This window comes from Panthera leo, chromosome F3 (genome assembly GCF_018350215.1).
Source record: "Panthera leo isolate Ple1 chromosome F3, P.leo_Ple1_pat1.1, whole genome shotgun sequence".
Classification (NCBI taxonomy): Eukaryota; Metazoa; Chordata; class Mammalia; order Carnivora; family Felidae; genus Panthera; species Panthera leo.
Genome location: NC_056696.1, coordinates 39,992,547 through 40,012,732, shown reverse-complemented (window position 1 = coordinate 40,012,732; position 20,186 = coordinate 39,992,547). Strand labels below are relative to the sequence as shown.

The 20,186-nt window shown below is 53.5% G+C and overlaps 1 protein-coding gene and 1 long non-coding RNA gene across 5 annotated transcripts in view; one reads left to right on the top strand and one right to left on the bottom strand.

The window, feature by feature from the left end:
- CACNA1S (calcium voltage-gated channel subunit alpha1 S) overlaps positions 1-7,784 on the top strand; it is a 65,193-nt gene extending 57,409 nt beyond the window's left edge. Inside the window, exons 35-44 of the mRNA XM_042925746.1 lie at positions 46-142; positions 496-598; positions 1,528-1,629; positions 1,918-2,042; positions 3,231-3,359; positions 4,151-4,401; positions 5,784-5,869; positions 6,635-6,726; positions 6,932-7,069; positions 7,217-7,784. Of these exons, the coding sequence (XP_042781680.1) occupies positions 46-142; positions 496-598; positions 1,528-1,629; positions 1,918-2,042; positions 3,231-3,359; positions 4,151-4,401; positions 5,784-5,869; positions 6,635-6,726; positions 6,932-7,069; positions 7,217-7,468 (1,375 nt within the window). The 3' untranslated portion in view covers positions 7,469-7,784. The remainder of the gene's footprint in view (positions 1-45; positions 143-495; positions 599-1,527; positions 1,630-1,917; positions 2,043-3,230; positions 3,360-4,150; positions 4,402-5,783; positions 5,870-6,634; positions 6,727-6,931; positions 7,070-7,216) is intronic.
- An 8,312-nt stretch (positions 7,785-16,096) lies between these two features.
- On the bottom strand, positions 16,097-20,045 carry LOC122211792. 4 transcript variants are annotated; one of them, XR_006198837.1, is made up of 6 exons: positions 19,809-20,045; positions 19,379-19,519; positions 18,553-18,678; positions 17,960-18,397; positions 17,363-17,527; positions 16,097-16,747 (listed from the first exon to the last, which is right to left on the bottom strand). It is a non-coding gene; the product is annotated as an uncharacterized LOC122211792 (long non-coding RNA). The 4 variants fall into 4 exon arrangements; XR_006198839.1 differs by lacking the exon at positions 17,960-18,397; XR_006198836.1 differs by lacking the exons at positions 17,363-17,527; positions 17,960-18,397.
- Between the last annotated feature and the right edge of the window lie 141 nt (positions 20,046-20,186).

Genomic DNA, 20,186 nt, shown 5'->3' with positions numbered 1-20,186 from the left:
CTGGGTGGAGACGCCTGGTGTACAAGTCTCTGTGTCCTCCTGCAGGGGCAGAATCAAACACCTGGATGTGGTGACCCTGCTGAGACGGATCCAACCCCCTCTGGGCTTTGGGAAGTTCTGCCCACACCGGGTAGCATGTAAGGTAACCAGCGCGACCAGGGAGGGGTGCCCCCTGGGAGAGGAAGAGGCTCCAGTATCAAGGGACAGGGAAGCTGATGAGGGCCTGATTGGATGAGTCATTTTAGAGCAGTCATCTCCTGGGTCCCCAAGTCCCTTCCTGAGGACCTAAAGTGTCTCCCAACTCATCAGTGTCTCCCAACAGTCAACAGTGTCTCCCAACTTACCTTTCCATCCCCTCGTGAAGGGCATCCCGAATCACCTGCACCCCCAGCCTTCATGTCCCATCCCCTCCCGGTCCACAGACCAGGCCAGAATGACCTGCCAAGCTTGGCCTGGTCCCAGCTCAGCAGCCAGCCACTGCCCCTCCCCTCACAGCGGCTGGTGGGCATGAACATGCCCTTGAACAGCGACGGCACAGTCACCTTCAACGCCACTCTCTTCGCCCTGGTCCGCACAGCGCTCAAGATCAAGACGGAAGGTGAGAACTTTCTGGCATGCAGCCCCCTCCCTTCTCTCAGAGGATGAGTTTTCTGGTACAGATTCTGCCAGATTCTCAGAGCTAAGGGTTGGAACCAAGAGCCATGAGGAAAAGCAGAAGGAGGACCCCAGGCTGTGCCTCTCAGGGCTTCGAGAGAGCTCAAAAATTCTCTGCAGGGGAGAGGTCACTAAGGATCTCTTCCCACACAGCTATGTCTGAATGAGGCCCAAAAAATGGCAGTGTTCGTGCAGAGGTGGGGGCTGCCTGTGGTGTGGCTCTGGGGGGAGCAGAGGGGCGCCTCAGGTAGCCCTGGGCTTGCAGCCCACACTCAGCTCCACAGCTGAGTGCCCTGCCGCCAGGAAGCAGACATCATGGGAGCAGGGAAAGGACTTAAGCTGGGGGCTCTTTGGTTCCTGAGCCCTCACTTAGCGCTTGGCTGTATCAGAGCCGTCCCCGAAGGCAATCAGGACCACTGCAGGGATCTGAGACCACCACAGGGAAGGTTTTCTTGGGAGGGCAAGGAGAGGAAGACCAAGAGTGAGAGAAACCACATTAGGGCAACAGGAAGGTTGCCTGAGAGTCCTTGGAATAGACCAGAGGGCCATGGGGATTTAAAGGATTTTGAGGGGAAAGGGAGAAGACCAGGAGATGACAGACAGACTTCAAAGGGAGCCACTCTGAACACTGGAAGCCAAGGCTTGTGGGGTGTGGAAACATGACTCAAGGGTTGGGCTGCCCCAGGGGGATGGTGATGTCCTCCCCTTCTTGCCAGTGCTCAGCACAGCAGCTGCCAAAACCAAATAGACAAAAAAAATCTTGGCCAACATTTGTTGAATGAGGTGTTTGGAGAATTCTAGGTGTCTTTGTCAAGTGCAGTTGACTTGGGCCGTGTGACTTTAGGGCTGCCCCTGCCTGTCCCTTGCTCCCAGGTAACTTTGAGCAGGCCAATGAGGAGCTGAGGGCCATCATCAAGAAGATCTGGAAGAGAACCAGCATGAAGCTCCTGGACCAGGTCATTCCTCCAATAGGAGGTGGGTGCTGCTTTGGGAGACCAGCATCCAGAGGCAGGGAACAAGGGGACTTCTCCAGAAAGCCCTGTGGGAATCTGAGAATGGCCCAGAACCTTCGTAAATACCTTGGAGAGACCCCATGGTGGTAATCAGGGCGGGTACCAACCTTAGGGTGGAACCGCTCACTGGCCAAGTCAGCAAGGAGAGGAGTGTCCTGAAGCGCCCGGTCCTGGCTACACCTGGCTCCCACTCTGAACCTAGTTCAGATTCCTACCCACCTTCAAGACATCGCTTTTGACTCTTCTGCAGATGATGAGGTGACTGTAGGGAAGTTCTACGCCACGTTTCTCATCCAGGAGCACTTCCGGAAGTTCATGAAGCGCCAGGAAGAGTATTATGGGTATCGGCCCAAGAAGGACACTATACAAATCCAAGTAAGCCCAACCTGACCTCCAAGGGACTCCACTGAGCCAGGTCTTCAGGCTCCATGTCCTTGAAGGCCAGTGACAGAGGCAGAGAGGGAAGGAGGGCTCCAGGGTGAGTGAGGAGCCAGGCAGGAGCTCCTCCATCTTTGGGTGACAGACCCAAAGGCAATGGCATTGGTTCAGAAGAGGGATTTGAGTGCTTAAACTGGTCCATTGGCATGCAGAGAAATTTAGAACTTTGTTTCATCTCATCTGTCTTTTATTTCTATTTTTTGGTGTTAATTATAGTGCACACAATTTACAAATTCAAAAATATGTGTGCCTTTGGGCTGTGTGCTCAAAAACTTATTTCAATTGCAATTTTTACTTTAAAACAGTGTCATGATTTTAAAAGTTGTGTGTAAAATACAAACACCTTTTTTATGAACCATTTTAAGTGTAATTCCCAGCATGACATTCCATCAACCCAGAGCATTTTCATATGTATTTCCTGCAAATAAGGGCATTCTCCTACATAATTCTTCTACACAACCACAATGCAACCACCAAAGTCAGGAAATTAACATTGAGACATTATAACCACCAAATCTTCAGGCCCCATGCAAATGTCACCAGCTGTCCCAAGAATGCCTTTATAGTAAAAGGATCCAATCTAGAATCACACATGGCATTTAGTTGTTATATCTCTTTAGACTCTTTCAGCTAGAACAGTTCCTTGGTCTTTCCTTGACAAGACCTTCACGCTTTTGAAGACTACAGGATATCCTTCAGGTTGAGTTCAGGTGATGTTTCTTCATGATAGATTTAGGGATATACATCTTGTACAGCAATGTCACAGAAATGATGCCATGTTCTCACTGCAGGCTATCATGTGACACCAATCTTGATTTGTCCCATGGCTTTAATCAACTTAAAAAACTGTATTAATGGCATATTCAGTAAAAGGAGATCATTTGTCTAAAAGAATCTACTGAGTAAGAAGATTTTTCCAGCTGGAAGCTGGAGAGGGTATGAAATCCCCATGAAGTTGGACCATCCCAGAAGTCAGAGCAAGACCTAGTGGCCTCATGGAGTCCTGGGACATTGAATGTTCAGGAGAGAGTGGGGCTGGAGCTGGAGCTAGAAATGAGCAAGGCCATGGGAAGCAGTCTGGTCTCCCCCACTAGACTGGAGGGGTCACGGAGCTTCTGTCCCCAGGCCGGACTGCGGACCATTGAGGAAGAGGCAGCCCCAGAGATCCGGCGCACCATCTCAGGAGACCTGACAGCTGAAGAGGAGCTGGAGAGAGCCATGGTGGAGGCTGCGATGGAGGAAGGGATATTCCGGGTATGTGAAGGCCATGACCACCCTGTGTGTCCCAGGGGCACAGGGAATAGCAACATCCCATAGAAATGAGGGTGAGAAGCCACATAGGAGGGGAATTTGGAAACTGAAGACACCCACAGCCCACATCTCTTGGGACTCAAAATCAGTGACTCAACCTAGTCAGTTATCAAATATAACACGTGTTTTCTTCCCTTCCTCTACCAAGCCTCACTCCTTTCCTCACGTCCCCACAGCCACTAGTCAACATTCATCTCTTAGAATCCCTTCATTGTCAAATGCCCCACCTGCTTCCAGTTACACTGGCCCTCAATTCTTAGCGCTGTCTAGTGTTTTTTATGACGCTACAGAACTAAAAGGTCCTTAATGACCTTAATGACCTAGTTAAAACCTTCTGGGTTATTCATGAGGAAGTGGTGACCCAAGGAGATTATATGAGATATCCAAGTTAGCAAGTTAGTTAGTTTTAGAGGTGGGACTAGAACCAGTTCTCCAGACTCCCAATCCAGTGCTCTTTCCAAGATACCATATTTCCCTATCTGGCTATCTGTGTCTCCTATGTCGTTCCTTAGATGTGTCCTGTCTACCCCATTGTACTGAGAACTCTCTGAAGGCGGGTGGTTTCTTCTCTGGCCTTACAGCCCAGTCCATTTCCCTTTGGCCTTATAGGATTTTTCTTCTAATACCTTCACTTGTTCCCAGCAAATCATCCCAGTATGGCAGTCCCCATGCACTCTCAGCTCTCATTTCCCTGTCACTGCTCTCAGCCCTTATGCTCTCCTTCTTGACCCTAGAGGACTGGGGGCCTGTTTGGCCAGGTGGACAACTTCATGGAAAGGACCAACTCCCTGCCCCCTGTGATGGCCAACCAGAGACCCCTCCAGTTTGCTGAGATAGAGATGGAAGAGCTGGAATCGCCCGTCTTCTTGGAGGATTTCCCTCAAGATCCACGCACCAACCCTCTTGCTCATGCCAACACCAATAACGCCAATGCCAATGTTGCCTGTGACAACAGCAGCCATAGCAACAGCCAGCTATTTTCCAGGTAGTGGCAGTCACTGCCAGCTTTGGGTGTAAGGGTACTGGGGTAGGACTGGGAAGACATGGTTAGTGGGTTCCAGGATTTTCCGGAGAGGGGACACCCTGAAACATATAGGTTGTCCTCCGCTTGCCTTGGTGTCCTTTGGAATCCATCCTCCCCCTTAATGCAAGAGGCAGGCCCAGACTGCAGAGACTCCTTTGGCCAGCAGAGGGCAGCCTCATGTCAGCGTTGGCACAAACGTTGCATGGTTCCTTTATTCCATCATCTACGGCAGGTCTAGGAGCTGAGACCTACTGAACGTATTAGATTAGAAAGAGAGCTTACTACAACTGTGGAAAGTTAAAGTTTATTTGTAGGATTTGGGTTCCAGGGATATCTCACTGCTGTTTGGGCCCCCTCTCTTTCACCCTGAGCTGTCGACCAGATATAATCCGTGATTACATAAATCTCATGAAAAAACAGCGGGATGAAGTCGGGGAGCTTCTCAGAAATCAACCTGCAGGCTGAGGTCCAGGCAGACCTTCCCTTATAGATAGGAGGCCGCGTGATTAGAGGTACCTTAGACCTGGAAAGGCTGAGTTGCACACCCTCAGTAATGGGCAGGACAGGGCAGAAGCCCCGTGAGCAGGTGTTTCCCATGGCCAGAGCTGCCTACACGCCCTTGCATTCAGAGACCCTTTGAATTCAGCCCTCAAGCCTTGAGAGGCACCTGCACCTTGGGTCACCATGGTGTTAGGTGTTCTGGGAATACAGAAGCACCAGACCTGGGCCCTGCCCTGAAAGGATTGTAGTCTTCTTGGGAGATGTGTCACGGTACCTGATAGTGACCGAATAATCACAAAGAGCAGGTGTCCTGAGAATGCAGGCATATTGATCACCATGGGCTGGAAAGGCCTAGATTTGAGCTAAACAACGTTCCTCGGCCTCCACCGAGCATCAGAAACACCAAGGAGCTTTCAAAATTGCAGTTCCTGGGCCTCACCGCAAACTCTGGGGATGGGACATGGCCACTACTAGTCTTTAAAGCTCCCCAGGTGATGCAGTGTACCACCAAGGTTGAGAACCAGTGTCCTGGAGGTTGTGAGGCTGGGCTGAGCCTCGGAAGATGAACAGAATGTGGAAAGGGTAGAGGGAAGGGCATGTCTGACAGCAGGGACCATTGAACAAAGGAGAGGAGTGGGGGATGTATTTGGCCCATTTCTCTTAGAGAGCCAGGACTGGCTGGGCACAGAGCAGTGGGAGCACCAGCCCTGGAGTCCAGGCTGCACACGATGATGGGTCCAGATCCTGAGGGAAAAGGATGTTTGGGGCCATAGAGGGGCAGGATGGCGGGAGAACCAGCAGCCTGCCTTGCTTCCCTATCACCAGCCTTGCTTCCATTTCAGCATCCGCTATGAAAGAGAGTTCCCTGGAGAGACAGAGACGCCTGCTGCCAGAGGAGGAGCCTTTGGCCAGCCCCGAAGCGTCCTGGGTCAGTCTTTTCTGTGCACCCTAGAAGCTGAGCCTTCTCCCAGAGAGGCCTGGGGACCCTCGCTTGTTCCTTACGCTTGGGGAATCTGGCTGGGAGGGCTGGCTTGGGAGCCTGCTGTGGTGGGATCAGCTGGGCCTGGGACAGAAGAGCAGTCAGGGCCAGCTCCTGATCCAGGCGGAGGTCAAGGGTGTCATGTAGGTCACCGAGTGAGGTGGGAAGGGGGCATGCCTGGAAACTCACACCCACTCGCCCGAAGGGCAGCTCCTGAACGACTGACCCCTTGGCTCTGGGGCCCTTCGGCAGATGGTCTGGTAATCTCCCGGCAAGTCCTAGACTGCTGTGTGTGACAGCAAGAGCCCTGAGGATGCTGGAGTTCAAGGGAGATGAGGGCACTTGCCTTGCTCCATGGTGTGTAAACACACACACACACATGCACACGTACACACACACACACACACACACACACACTTCTGCATGCAAACACACGTGGACACACTGAGAAACAGCTTGACCAGAGCTGGTCAAACTCTGGCCCTGATTCCCCCTCCCAAACCCACAAGCACAAAGACCAGGACAAGTACAAGGGCAACGGGACAACACAGGGTCCTGCCTGGCCTGGAGTTGTTTGGGCCTCAGCCTACATCCACCTCTAGGACCCCTTCCACAGCCCCACGGGTCTCAGAGAGCTCTCAGAGTTTGGATGCCTGGCCAGGCAGAGCTCTGTTGACTCAGGCCCCTCTTGCCTTTGCCCTGTCTTGCCCACAGGAGCCCACAGCAAATCCTGTGTGGAAAAGTTAAAAGGACAGCTGGCCCAGAGAGAAATGCCCGGGGCCCAGGCGTCTCCTACCCTCTGCCAGGTAATAGGGCACAGGCCTGGGAAGAAACTCTATGCATAGGAAGGGTGTGGTGGTAATTTGTCCATTAATAACAGAAAGGACCGGACTCCTGGGTCCTCCCTTTTCTGTGAGTCTTGGCTGAGGCTCCCTAGGGCTAGAGTTTCACCGGATCCCAGCGGGCTCCAGCATCCCTGTTGGGGTCTTTGCTTTTGTGCTTTTGGAACAGCATGCCGGCGCAGAGCCTCCCCTGCCTGGGGAGAGGAGGGACCCCGCCCCAGGGCCTGAGGAAGCATCCCACCACGGTAGGACCAAGGAGAGTAGTTCCAGGTGCCAGACTCCAGCGACAGCCCGGCTGATACAGGAGGTGAGATGGGGGCTGGGACAGAGCAGTGGGCTGCGTTCGGGGGTGGCCCTGTGATGTCCTCGGGTAGAGAGAGGGTAGAGCCAACAGAGGCAGACCCCTGAGGCAGCTCCCCAGGAGATCACACCCAGCCTTCTCTCTTCCCTGCAGGCTCTGGTTCGAGGAGGCCTGGACACCTTGGCGGCTGATGCTGACTTTGTCACGGTGACAGGCCGGGCCCTGGCAGATGCCTGCCAGATGGAACCAGAGGATGTGGAGGTGGCAGCGACAGAGCTACTGAAAAGACAAGAGTCCCCAGAGGGCATGGCCAGTGCCCAGGGACGCTTGAGCCTCAGGTCCTCGCTGGGGAGCCTTGACCAGCATCAGGGCTCCCAGGAGACCCTGATCCCCCGCAGGCTGTGAGGTTCCGCACAGCAGCAGCATGGGCTTAGAGCTAGCATGACCAACGGTGAGGGAGGGGTGGCTGGGGCCGAGAAGGGTTAGCCCACCACGGCAGCCCCTCTCTCTCTCAGCAGCTGAATGGATGGGCCGAGTAGGGGTGGTCAGGAACGACCGGAAAACACGTCCGGAAGAAGTAGATTGACAGGCCCTTCTCCTCACTGGCAAGAGGCATGGTTGGGTGGAGCTTCTAATGTCTTTCAAATAGGCCCAGTCAGTGCCAGTGTCTGTCTGGCATAAGGCCACTCCCACCAGCAGGACATTAAAGTCTCCAGGCCTATGCCATTGGCCCCTGGCCCCTGCCTGTCTCCTGTTTTGGAAACTTCTACACTCACTCATCCGTCTTCCCCATCCCATTTCCCAGGAACCCCGCGCACAGGCTCGGGAGCCTGGGCCCAGGAGAACAGAGGGGCTCTCTGGGCAGCTATCCTGCGTGCAGCAGAGAGGGGCTCATCGTGGAGAACGTGGATTCTCCTAGAAGTGCATGGCCAGTTCCACTGACCGGGGCCGCGTCGCCGCAGGAGGGCCTGGCGGCCTTAGAAGCAATGGCCCTACATCCCAGGCCACACCACAACCCACTTTCTTTGAAGCTATGACCGTGTCCCTTTGGCCAGAATCCACCACTGACATAGGGCTCAGGTCCCTCACGTATTTGTGCCCCTGGATATCAAAGATCTGCAGTTTCCACAGCTCCTCTTACCCACACCAAGCAGTGATGAGTCACAGTGGCTCCTACTTACCAAGTACCTCCTGTGTGCCAGACGCTGTCCTGCGCCGTGGGGTGTTTTACGTTCTAGGTACAAAGCATTTCCACACAGCGTCCATTTCATTCTCATTGCACCCTCGCAAGGCAGGGTTTTTAAGGGTTGAAAGGGATTTAAGGATGTGGCAGTGGAGGCACAGAGAGGTGATGTGGCGTGCCTGTGGTCACACAGCCAGTGAGAGGCAGAGATAGGCCCGGCGGGTCCCAGCGGTGCCTTTCGCTGGATACTCTTTCCTCTCCTTGCCATCCCTTCACCGAGCTTGCCCAGCGCTGGTGGCTGGGTGGCTGTGGTGACCACCGGGCCGCCCCGCAGCCTCCTGGCAAACCCCCGGGTGGGCTCCTCGGGCTCCTTGGGCAGGCCCCAGGCTGCAAGGGCAAGGGCAAGGGCAAGGGCAGGGAGACTCGCCCTGGCCACAGATGTGTGGTCCCGGACCATTTCAGCTCTCCGCTCCTCAAACCTCAACACCACTGGCTTCCCCCACGCCTTCCCTCGACAGCCTGCTGTCTTCCTCCACAGAGAAGCAGAGGCCGCCAGAAGGTCCCTCCCTCAGCTCCTGTTACCAAACTGATGAGCTTGCCAATGCTTTTGTCTCTTGCTCTCCTTTCCTCCTGACCCAGTGGAAGACTGGCATCTCCTCCAGCCAGCTTTTCGGATTTGACCCCAGCCCGTCTCCCGTCCTCCCCTCTCCCCCTGCTCCCTCCATCTGCAGGGACCACATTCAAGGTGTTTCCATCTTACCAACATGGCCTCACAGCTGCCCTGTCTACCTACCTGAGGTCTATCTATTATCTCTCTCTCTTCTATCTATCTATCTATCTAGTTCATTACTCAAGAGCAAACTTCTTACCTGGGTTGTCTCCTCATCCACATTTCCATTTCTAGTTCCCATTTCTCATCCCCATGCAGCCTGCCTTGTGCCCACATTCACCAATATCTCCACAACCTTGTTGCAAATCCAGGAGATTCCCTCCCTCCGCCTTTTTTTTTTTTTTTTTTCAGGAGAGAGACCTCTTTTATCTTTATCTTCCTTGATTTCTAGACAGCATGAGGTACAATAGACTTCTCCCTCCTTCCTGACATGTCTCCACCACTGCCTCTCCTGAATTTCCTCCTGCCTTTCAAGTGCTCAACCCAGAGTTTCCCTGTGAGCTCTCCCCTGTCCCATCTACCTCTCAGGTTCTGTGTCCTTGATCCCTCTTCCCACTCAGGAGGTCTTCCTGGTTGCTCTCAGCCGCTCACACATCAGCTGCCTCTGTGTTGAAAATTCCCAGTTCTATGTGGCTAGACTAAACCTCTACATCTCTGTATCCTTCTCCCCAGCAACTCCTCACGTATGTCCTACCTGTGCCAAAAGTGCATCGTGTCCAAATTCGACCCCACTGTCCTTTCCCCATAGGCTGCTGCTACTCTGGTATACTCTTGGGTGCTACCCACCCCTTGTTGAAACCAGGGGTCTGGGTGTTGCCCTGGGCTCCCAGCTTGCCCCACAGATTCACCCTCCTAAGTACTTCTCCAACCTGTCTTCATGCCCACAGTGACTTTCCTGACCTGTTCAATCAACATTTCATGCCTCTTCCTTTGCAACAGCTTCTGGAGTGCCGTCTCAGCAGCTCCTCTCTTCTCTTCCTCCCTGCCTGTCTCTGATCTTTCTAAAAGGAGAAGCCTGTTGTCTCATTCTTTTGCTTAAAACCCTTAAAGGCACCCCCAAACCCTCAGAACATCGTGCAAATCCTTGCCCTCTGCTTAGAAGCCTTCCCTGGATCTGGACCTCACGCACGGCTCCTGCCAGCCCCACCAGGGGGAGCTGCCCTCACTTCTGACTTCCAGAGTGCTGTTGTCTCTGGAAAACTCCATGAACCCTAAACTCCATGGATCCCTCCCTAGTCATCTTTGAAATCTCAGCTTTGCTCTTGCTTCCTGCAGAAAGCTTTCCCCGGACACCCTCCAGACCCTCTGGAGGCTGGCCCAGAAACATGGCGGGCCTTTTCCTCGAGTGCAGTGGGGATCAAAACCGCTTGTTTATTGTTACCCTAGCCAGAGGCTAAGCTTCACAAAATCAGGAGCAGGTCCACTTTGTTCCAAGTACTCTACCTGGAGCTGAACACTTTTCGGCACAGACCAGTGGCTCAATGACTGTTAAATAAATGCAGGGAAATGGTGGGAAGTGTGGGCCCGGCCCTTCGCTAGCTCACTGCCCAGTGTCACCTGCCTCAGTTCTGCAACCTCAGCCACCTTGGCTGTCTGTCTAGGCCCCGGGGAGACAGGGAGGAGGTGCTCTGCCTCCAGGGGCCACACACTGGACTTCACCTCAGCCCCTCCCACACGTAGCTGCCGGGCCACTCCAATAAAGCCTAAAAGGAACAAGTGTGGAAGGATGAGGGCTGAGGGGGGAGTGAAGGGGACCAGACAGGTCTGGGGGGGAGACAAGCCCCTCCTCTCAGCAGGACCATCTGACAGAGACCGGGTACCCATAGGGGCCGGTGGGGCCACCTTCTGTCGCCTGGGGGGCACTGGCCAGAAGCAGTGTCTGCTAGACCCCTATCTTCTGCCCGGGGTTCCCTGCAGACTTGGGGCCCAGCTGCTGGGTGCGGGGTCTGCCAGAAGGGGCGGGGCTGCAGCTGGTGGGAGGGGCTGGTCACAGAGCCTCATGCTGGCTGTGGGGACGAGAGGAGCCCTGCGCTCTGGAAGGCGTGAGGCTCAGATGGAGGACCCCTGGACACCGTGGAGGGTGGGCTCAGTTCCAGTCTATCTGCAGAGTGGGGAGGAGCTCCCTGGCTCTGGTCCGGGTGTACGTGTAGGCCCTGCTCTAGATGTGGCCGAGTGGCCTTTAGTAAGATGCTGTTGTTTTGATCCTGTCTGATGCTGGCTGGTGAGAGAGCTGGGCTTTTAGATGAGAGGACACTGAGCTCAGAGGGGTCCTGAGGCCACGTATTGAAAGCTGGGCGGGGCACCTGGGTGACTCAGTCTCTTGAGCTTCTGATTTCAGCCCAAGTCACGATCTCACGGTTTGTGAGTTCGAGCCCCATATCGGGCTCACTGCTGTCAGCCTGTCAGCACAGAGCCCTCTTTGAATCCTCTGCCTCTCCCCTGCTTGTGCTCTCCCAAAAATAAATAAATATTAAAAAAAAAAAAAAAAAAAAGAAAGCAAGCAGGCAACTTGACTGCCAACCCAGGTAGCTCTGCATCAGACCCCATCCCCCGCAGCCCTGCCAGCTCCCAGGACAGTCCAGCAATGGAGAAGCCAGCTCCTGCCTCTGCAGAAGCCACTAGAGAAGGCCCTGCCAACCCAGAGCTGATCTTGATCCCCATTTTTCTGGCATCTGATCCCAATGACATGTCACTCCTGTCATGAGGCTGACAGCTTATAGTGCCAGGTGACTCTCCCCACCCAGACAAAGAAAACCAAGACCCAGAGGAGGAAAGAGCCATATACACCCAACTTCCTGAATGAGTGGGAGGAGCCAGGAGGAGACCTCAGGCTCCCTGGGCCACACCTTAGAGCGGCCAGTGAAATGTGCAGGGGACAAGTCCTGGACGTGGAGAAACTTCCAGTTGTGTATTGTTTTCAAAAGCTCTCTGCCGTTGACTTCCCCCTCTGTAGAACCATAGTAGCCAGTATTTGTCAAGCCCAGGTCCTTAAGTGCCTTGCCTGCAACATCTCGTTTAGTGTTTGCCCTGCCACCTGTAAAATAAGTGTCATTGTGAATCCCGTTCTGTGATGAAAACACAACTTCAGAAAGACTAAGTTACCCAGAGTCACTTGGCCAAGAAGTAGTGAAGCCCAGTGTAGGACAGGAGCCGGGACACCATTCTTGAGCTGCTGACTTCTCCTATCTCTGTGAGCATCTCCCAGCAACACCCCCTGACCCTCCGCCTCCCCCCTCCTCACCGCATCCCCTTCCCACAACCTGCCAAGCACCGCCCACTGCACTAAACTCAGCCCCACAGGCCACGCTCGTGCCCTCACTCGCCGTGCCTTTCCATGCCCAGTAAATGCCTCCGCACTCGGCCTTGGTCATCCCCGATGGCCTGGCTACACTCAGTTGCCTCTTCCGTAGTGTGTGGTAACTTTTATTATGGCATTTATTACCCTGTAGTGTGACTAGGAGTTTAAAGGTTTTTTCTACCGTGAGTTCTTCAAGGTCAGTGAGTTTCTTTATCAAGTTTGTATCCCAAGCTAGGAGAAGAGGAAGGAAGGGAGAAAGGAAGGAGGTGGGGAGGGAGGGAGGGAGGGTGAATGCCCGAGACCACACCAAGTTCACTGCTAAACAACGTGTATTTGGTTGAATCATTTGAAATCACAGATATTTTATCCTTTTTGTCTATGAAACGGCAGTTTGATAATATTTAACCTACTGTGACGAGGGTGGGTTTCCCCACCATCCAGGGCCACCCCAATATCACCACTGCCTCTCTGGGGGGGGGGGCAGAGACCCCACCTTTTGCTTTGGGTTAGTTTATACAAATCGGGATGAGGGTTCACTGAGGGCGGGTGTCCTGTGCAGGGCTATTCTCAGGCAGCGTGCAGACTTGAGGGGGGCCTTTTCTGCATTTGCCATAGGTGAGCTGTCCCCTCTGAAAGGGGGGGTGGGGGGGTCACTATAGTGACCACAAGGAGTGGTCTACAGGTGGCGCCCAGGGGCCCCAGTGCCAGCCACTACCAGAGGTTGACTAGCTCTCCAGATCACCCCACGTCTGGTCTTCGGTCTTGGAGTTTGACCTCCCCCAAGGCCCGGGCCTCCCATCTCCTGGCTCTCCTTGGCTAGCCCCAGGGGCGCTGGGGCAGTCTGTGGTGGGGGAGGGAGGGATGGGAGACAGATTATGGCCTCTCCCTCTGGGTTCTTTCTAATTCGGGTTATGACTGCAAACTCTTCTTTGGCTCCTCCAACCTAGCTTGGGAGTTAAAGAGGAAGACAAAGTTCTTTTCATCGCTCTTTGCATCCTCCCCAGTCTCTTCTAATTCTCCTCAAGGCAGAGTGTCCTTTCTGTCAACTGGACAAGTGTCAGGAAGTACGGGGGTGGGGGAGAGGACACAGATTCATTTTTCAAGAGATTATGTCACCTCAGGCCAATGCAGGCTGTCGTGGTCAAAGGGGCTTTGAAATTCTCCTAAAATCATCCCAAGAGATTCAGCACATATGCACAGCCTGGGGTGCTGGCATTCATTACGGTCCCATAACATTCCCAGTCTGGTACATTGTTGTAAAAGAAGTGTACTTCAGTGGTTAATCTTGTGTGATCTCTCACCACCACCTCTCCAACACCTCTCCGAGTCTCCCAACACTGCCCCCACCCCCATTTTTAAAGTGTCACATGTTCGTTTGCTGACAGTTTGCTCTGCAGGGTCTCGCTGAAGCTAATGTCTATTAAAATCCAAGGAAATGATGCATCCTTGGGGACTGCAAATCAATAGCTCCTAGGCAGGGTGGGGCTTATTTGTTAATCGGAAGGAAGGGCCTTACTAGGGTGGCCCTAGTAAGAGAGAGGACCTGACTTCTCTGGGGTCCTGGCTAGGACTGCCTCGAAGGCCCCCTCCTCACCACCAGGTTTGAGGAGAAGGGTCTGCCCCCTCCCTTCTTCCTTCCTCGTCATCTCTTTTCTTTCCCCCCTCTCTTTGGCTTTTCCAGCTTGACTCCCTGCTTGCTCCTTCTCCTTTTGTGTCTACTTCCCCTCTCTGTGCTAATTCCCCAGCACTGTCCCTTCTGGGGGAGAGGGGACCCCCAATGAGTGCACGGTCCACAGGGGGCGGGGCAGGGGGCTCAGCTGCCTTTTAGGTGGCCAAGACTCCAGTTTGCTGTCCCAGTGACGCAGGAAAAGTCACCAGCTATTCTGCATCCCTGTTTGACCAAAGAAGTTGGAGCAAGTTACCTTTTTAAAAGAGTTCATTGAGTTATAAGAAACTGGAAATATTCAAAGTGCACAATTTGATTATTTCTGAAAGATGTGTATACAACCGTGGAACCAACACCATCATCGAGATAATAGATGTATCCACCACCCCCCAAATTTCTTGGTGCCTAATAGCGATCCCCCTGCCCCCTCTGCCCCTCCAAGTTCTGTTCACCGCCCCTTCCTCCCTTCTCTCGGGCCCCCCACCACCCCCGGTGCCCAGGTCTGGCTTCTTATACTCAGCATAATTATGTTGAAGTTCATCCATGCTGTATCATTGATAGTTCATCCTTCTTATTGCTGATTGTATTCTATTATTTGATATATACCAGCTTATGCATTCATCTGTCGATGGAAATTTGGGTTATTTCCATTTTGGGCCTACGAGGAATAATGCTGCCGTGAACATTTGCGTACAGGTCATTGTGTGGACTTATGAAGCAGGTGAATTCTCAAGGTGCTCTGCTCTTTCTCAGCTCAGCAGCTGCCAAGGTCTAGATCCATCCTTATTCTTCACTATGATGTGACGCAGGAAATTGGCTTGCTTGGGTGGGTTCGACGCCCCCCACCCCCATCACTTGCCGCATGACCTTGGGCAACTCTTGGTGTCCTTTGTTCATATGGGAATGATAATTGTTCCTACCTCTTAGAGTTGTTGTGAGCATTACATGACAGTAGGGATCTGAAGCATTTAAACAATGTTAAAAAAAGGGTAGCTCTTATTACTTTCTATGTGCCTCTGAGAAGATCTGTGGGATCCTCAATTGGCTTCCTCTAGGAGCTCTGGGTTGGGGTTAACACAGTTGTGTCCTGATGCCCAACTTGAGAGCTGTTTCCTAGGCAAGCGACGGGCAGAGGCACTGGAAGTCCCTTGGAACTGTTCTAATTACTTCTCAGCGTGGCCCCTGAAGACCCCTGAGAGATAACACAGCTGACCAGAAGACTCGGAGCCCCCAAGGGGGTGACAGGAAACCATGCTCATTGAGGACCCAGCAATCCGGAAACATGGCAAAATCTTAGTTAAATCATAGGGAGTAGAAAGAAGGGAAGGCAAGACAGTCTCCCTGCCCTCTTCTCCTGCTCCAAAAGTTGTCCAGATCAGAAGCCAAAGGGGGCCTCTGTGTCTTAGACAGGCGGGTAGAGTCCTCGAAGGCACTTGGGCCCTTTGGGATCTTTACAGACCAGGGCTCTGAACTCTGGCTCTGCCCCTTCACTATCTCAACCAGGGTAGGCTAGGCTAGGCCAAGGTAACAAATCCGCCCATAATTTCGGTGGCCTGACACAATAAAAGTTTATTTCTCACGTAAACTCGATCAACAACGTGATGTAATGCGAGGGCGCCAGTAGCTCAGACAGCTTCCACCTAGAAGTGAAATGTGTCCGTTCCGCCCAAACGTCACTGGTCAAAGTCAGTCACGTGGCCACAGCTAACATCAGAGGACACGCAGTCCTGCCTTGTGACGGACAGCGGAGAGCCGGAAATATTTGGTGCACAGCACTAATGACTGCTACACTAGCCGAGTGACCTCTGAGCCCATTTCCTCTTCTGCAAAATGGGGACAATAACCGTGTTTACCTCAGCGATTGTCGTGAGGATGAAATGAGAAATCCTATGTGGCGTCCTTGGCACAGTGTGGCACATGGGGTGAGTGAAATAAAGTTGAGATGCCCTCCAGATAACCCCCAGTGAGGCTGAGATCAGGAGTGTTTGTGCACAGAAGGGATCCAGCATACCCCAGGCCCCTTCCTGCCTCTGTGAACACTCACCCTGCCCCCCCCCCCCCCCCGACCCTGGTCCCCACCACTGAGTGGCCAGCAGAGGCCTCCAAATAACTGCGAATTGGCTTCCTCCCACCTCCCGCATCAACAAGGAGCACTTGGGCCCCGCAAACCTCCTCACCTTGTCCACACCTCATTCACACTCACCACAGACACTCCCTATCCTGCAGATTTCTTTAGGACAGATGTGCCCTTCTGTCCAGTTAGAGGGCAGAGGCCCATCGCAGAAGGGACAGAGAATCCATGGGAAATGTGAAGGAAATTACTGTCTATTTTGTGCTGAGCATTATACTGGGTGCTTGGCCCAGGTTACTGCCTTTAACCTCATCCTGGTCCTGCGATGAGGGGAGTGTGATTATCCTCTTTTGGAGGTGAGGGAATGGACTCCTGAGGTAGTTACATAACTTGCCCAAGGTTACGTAGCTAGCGCGTGGCAGGGTGGGAATCTCAACCCAGATCTCTGACTTGGAACACCACACTTCAGCTTCCACCTGTCTCTTGTTATCTGGTACAGTCTTCACTTTCATCCAAGCCAGAAACTCACACAGGGCCCAGTCTTGGATGTTTAGCTTCTGGGTCCTTCCATGCTGCTGTGGAAACCGCCCTGCTCTGGACCCATGAGGACCACACTGTTGGTCCCTGCTCACTAGTTTATTGTTCAACTGTCGACGAGTCTCTTTACCCGTCTGGGCTTCCGTGTCTTCACCTGAAAATGAAACTGTAAAACTCGATGATCTGAGCGTTCTTTTCAACTCCACAAAAGTTCTGTGACATTGAGAATTTCCCACACCTGCTCTTCCTGCTTTTGGCCCTGATAGGAAATATGGCAGAGCAGAAAGTGGATGAAGAGCCATGTCTGAGGTTATATGGAGTATTCATTAAATTGTCATTAACATTTGAAACCAAAAATAGTTGGGTTTTTTTTTTCTTTAGGACTGATGGGGTGTTTATAATCCACAGCAGTTCTCTCTCCCTTCTATTTATAACAAATTCTGGTTTCCTCTAAGGCTAAGTCTGTCTCCTTCTGTAACACAGGAAGTCAGGCTGAGCCCGCGCCTGATCTAAGACCTCTGAATCTGCACCCAAGTAGATCCTTTCAGGGGTTCTGAGCTCCTGTTGGCAGGCAGAGCTGGGCTCCATATCCAGGTGGACACGGGAGGGCATGGCTGGCAGGACGGGCTAATGCCCATTGTCCCATGGAACCAAGCCCAGCTGCTGGGGTGGGGCTGACAGTTAGGCCTGGAGGTCCAGAACTCTATACTTTCCACCCCCGGAACTTTTAGGACAATGCTCAGATCATTTCTTCAAATGCCAATGTCTAGTGCTAACCCTAAAGAAGATAAGAGGGAACAGGTCTCAGGTTCAGACCACCTCTAGAGACATTTCTGGAGCTGAAGGGTATCTCTTAGGTATATTGATTTGTTACCGTAGGGTTGCTATTGAAAGCTAGGCCGTGCCTGAGAGATCTGGGCCAGATGGCTTCCTCAAGTTGCTGCTGGAGTATTTTAACTACAGGAGTGGGAGCTTCCTGCCTCAGAGAGGGTCCTCCACAGCTCCCCCACGTTCCCATCTGCCCAGACGCCCACGGCTCCTGTCAAGAGAAATGATGGAGGCCCCTAGACGCCTGACGGGGAATGGCCTCAGCTTAGGACAAGAGCTGGGGCTCAAACTCCAGTCCAAGTAGTGGAATTAAGGACCAAACAGGAGGTAGTGTATATGTGTTTGCCCATTTCTGTCAGGCTGAGAGGAAAGGGGTGGGGGTTGGGAGGGCTAGGCATATAGGCAGCTCCTTGAGAAACTTCAGGGTTAGGGAAGCAGCTGGGAGGAGGGAGAAGGGGTGGGAAAGGGTGGGGGTGGGAACAAGCCAGAGAGAGGAAGCAGAGTCTGTGCTGAAGGCACACAGAGACTGGAGAGGGCAGGGATTGTCCTCAGCCTCCTCTGACCCATCTAACCTAAATCTCCTCACGTCTCTTCCTGCCCCTTGGATCTCCCTCTGACCTCTGTGCCCGGTTTCCCTGCTCACCTCTGGGCAGCAGTGCCCAGGAGTCAAGAGTCTGGACATCTAATGGCCCTGGTGGTCCAGGAGGGAGCTGCTGAAGTGGCTGGCACAGCTGATGTGGGGCCCTGACCTCTAGGAAGCCAGAGTTTCCAGCACATGTGCCTCCCTGCTCCTCCTGGCTTGACATCCTTTGGCCTGGAGGGAAGGGGAGGGTTCTTGCAGCGGCTCTGGCGCCATTTCCCAGCAGTAAAGCTGTGAGTCAGAAGGGTCACCTAATCTCGGAAGTCAGAGGGGACCTCCTGGAGGCAGGAAACCAGAGATGAGCCCCAGAGAAGTCCAGGGTCTAGTGGGCGGGAGAGCAGCTTTGCAAAATGCAGCATTATCATCCAGGAGGGCTAAATCTCCAGCAAAAGCCTGGGTCAGGCCGGCTCCCTTCCCTCTGGGCACTTGCTTGGAGGTGATCTGGGGAGTTTGGAACAAGATGCATAAGTTCAAATCCTGGCTCCATTGCTTATATGCTGGGTGAGACTCATTCTCCCCCAACTGCAAAACTGAAAGAGAATAATAAAGCCCAGCTCACAAGATTGAGATTCAAATGAGAATATGCATAAAAATACCTGGTTCTCATGGATGGTCCATAACTGTTAGCCACCTCCCCATCTCTTATTTTGGTTGGAAGATGGGGAGAGAATGTCCAGGATCTGACTCAACACTCTGCAGGCCTACGGCTCGGGAAGGGTGACCTACTGGCCCAGAGAGAGCTTCCTCTAGGTTCAAATGCTAATAAAAGGTGCAGGATCCCACCAGCATCCCCTCCCTCTCCTCCTCCACCGTTGGGCCACTGCCGGTGGTGCCCTGTTTTGAATCAGGTTGGGGGGAGGGGTGTTGATTTGCCCTTGAAATTATCATTGTTTGGGTTTGACTCATTAAAACCAGAGTGATCTGGACTACTGGACGGAGCAGTTATCTGTGGGGGTGAGTGGGGGAGGGAAGGGAGAGAGGATGGTACCAACAGATACATCCTCAGACCCTAACCCACACCCTTGCCAAAATCTCTGGCATAGTTTCATCATCACTGGAGAGTGATGCAAGAGGCTTGGCGTCTGACTCCCCTTCCCCCCTTCCCCCAGAGAGTATCATCCACATCTGGAGCTGCAGCTGGGTCCTCCTCTTGGGCTCTTTCCAGGGGAGGGAGCTGATTGAAGTGTGGGAAGGGAGGGCAGCTGGGGAGGGCCCTGGGAATGGCCCCCATGTTGGGAGTTGGGGGACAGGGAGAGGGAGTCTGGGCTCAATGGGAGGGTAGGTAGAGTGGAAAGAGAATTGTGACTTCTCAGGGCATTGCTCTTCTCCATCTCTGCCCTATGTTTAAAGGCTCCGGGGCTCCCCTTGTCCTTTATATCCATGTAAAGGCAGCGGCACTGCTCTGTCTCCTTCCGCACCCACCTCTCCCCTCCAGCCTCTACCCAGGTGCCTGGAGTTGAGTGCGCCCTTTGTTGCCTTCTCTCCCAGTGCAGCCCAGGCCTCCCACGCCGACCCTCTGCCCCCACGGCCACAAAAGAGTGTGAGGCAAGCTCAGCGGGTCATCTGTGGGTCATAAAGGTCAGTGGAACCACTTCGGTCTAGCAGAGGGAGGGGCCCATCTGGGCGAGGAGCCTAGCCAGGAATCAACCAAAAGATGAACTTTAAAATGCTGCAGGATGGAGGTGAAGGGAATTTTGTTAGTCACCAGCAAGAATCTCGTTCAGTAAAGGTTGACACATTCACTGTCATAAATCAGAAGGGAAGCTTTCCTGGTGCTTTCAAAATATAAACCGCTAATCGCTGTGGGATGCTTTGAAGTGAAGCACTCTGCTCCGGAGACCTGGGTTCTTACCCCTTGCTTAGCCACCAAATCTGAGTGACCTTGGGTAGTTCCCCTCTTTGCGTTCAGGTTTCCTCATTTATGAAACCGGGGTCCCATCTAGGTTGAGATTCTGCCACTCGGGCGGCTGGGGGGGCAGAGGCTCCGGCGTGGTCAGCTTCTGGGCCCTCCTCCTCCCCAGCCCTCCAATCCCGCCCGCCCCCCAGCGAGCGGGTGGACGCGAGCCAAGAGGTCCCTTTAAAGGCTCAAGTCCCGCCCCTGCCGTTGCCCGGGCCTTGGATTGGTGAATGGGGGGCGGGGCGGGGCCCAGTGCGGGCTCGGCGGGGCTCGGGGGCGGGTCCTGGGCCGGGCCGGCCCCCGCCCCCTTTGTTCGCGCTGCGGCGGGAGGTG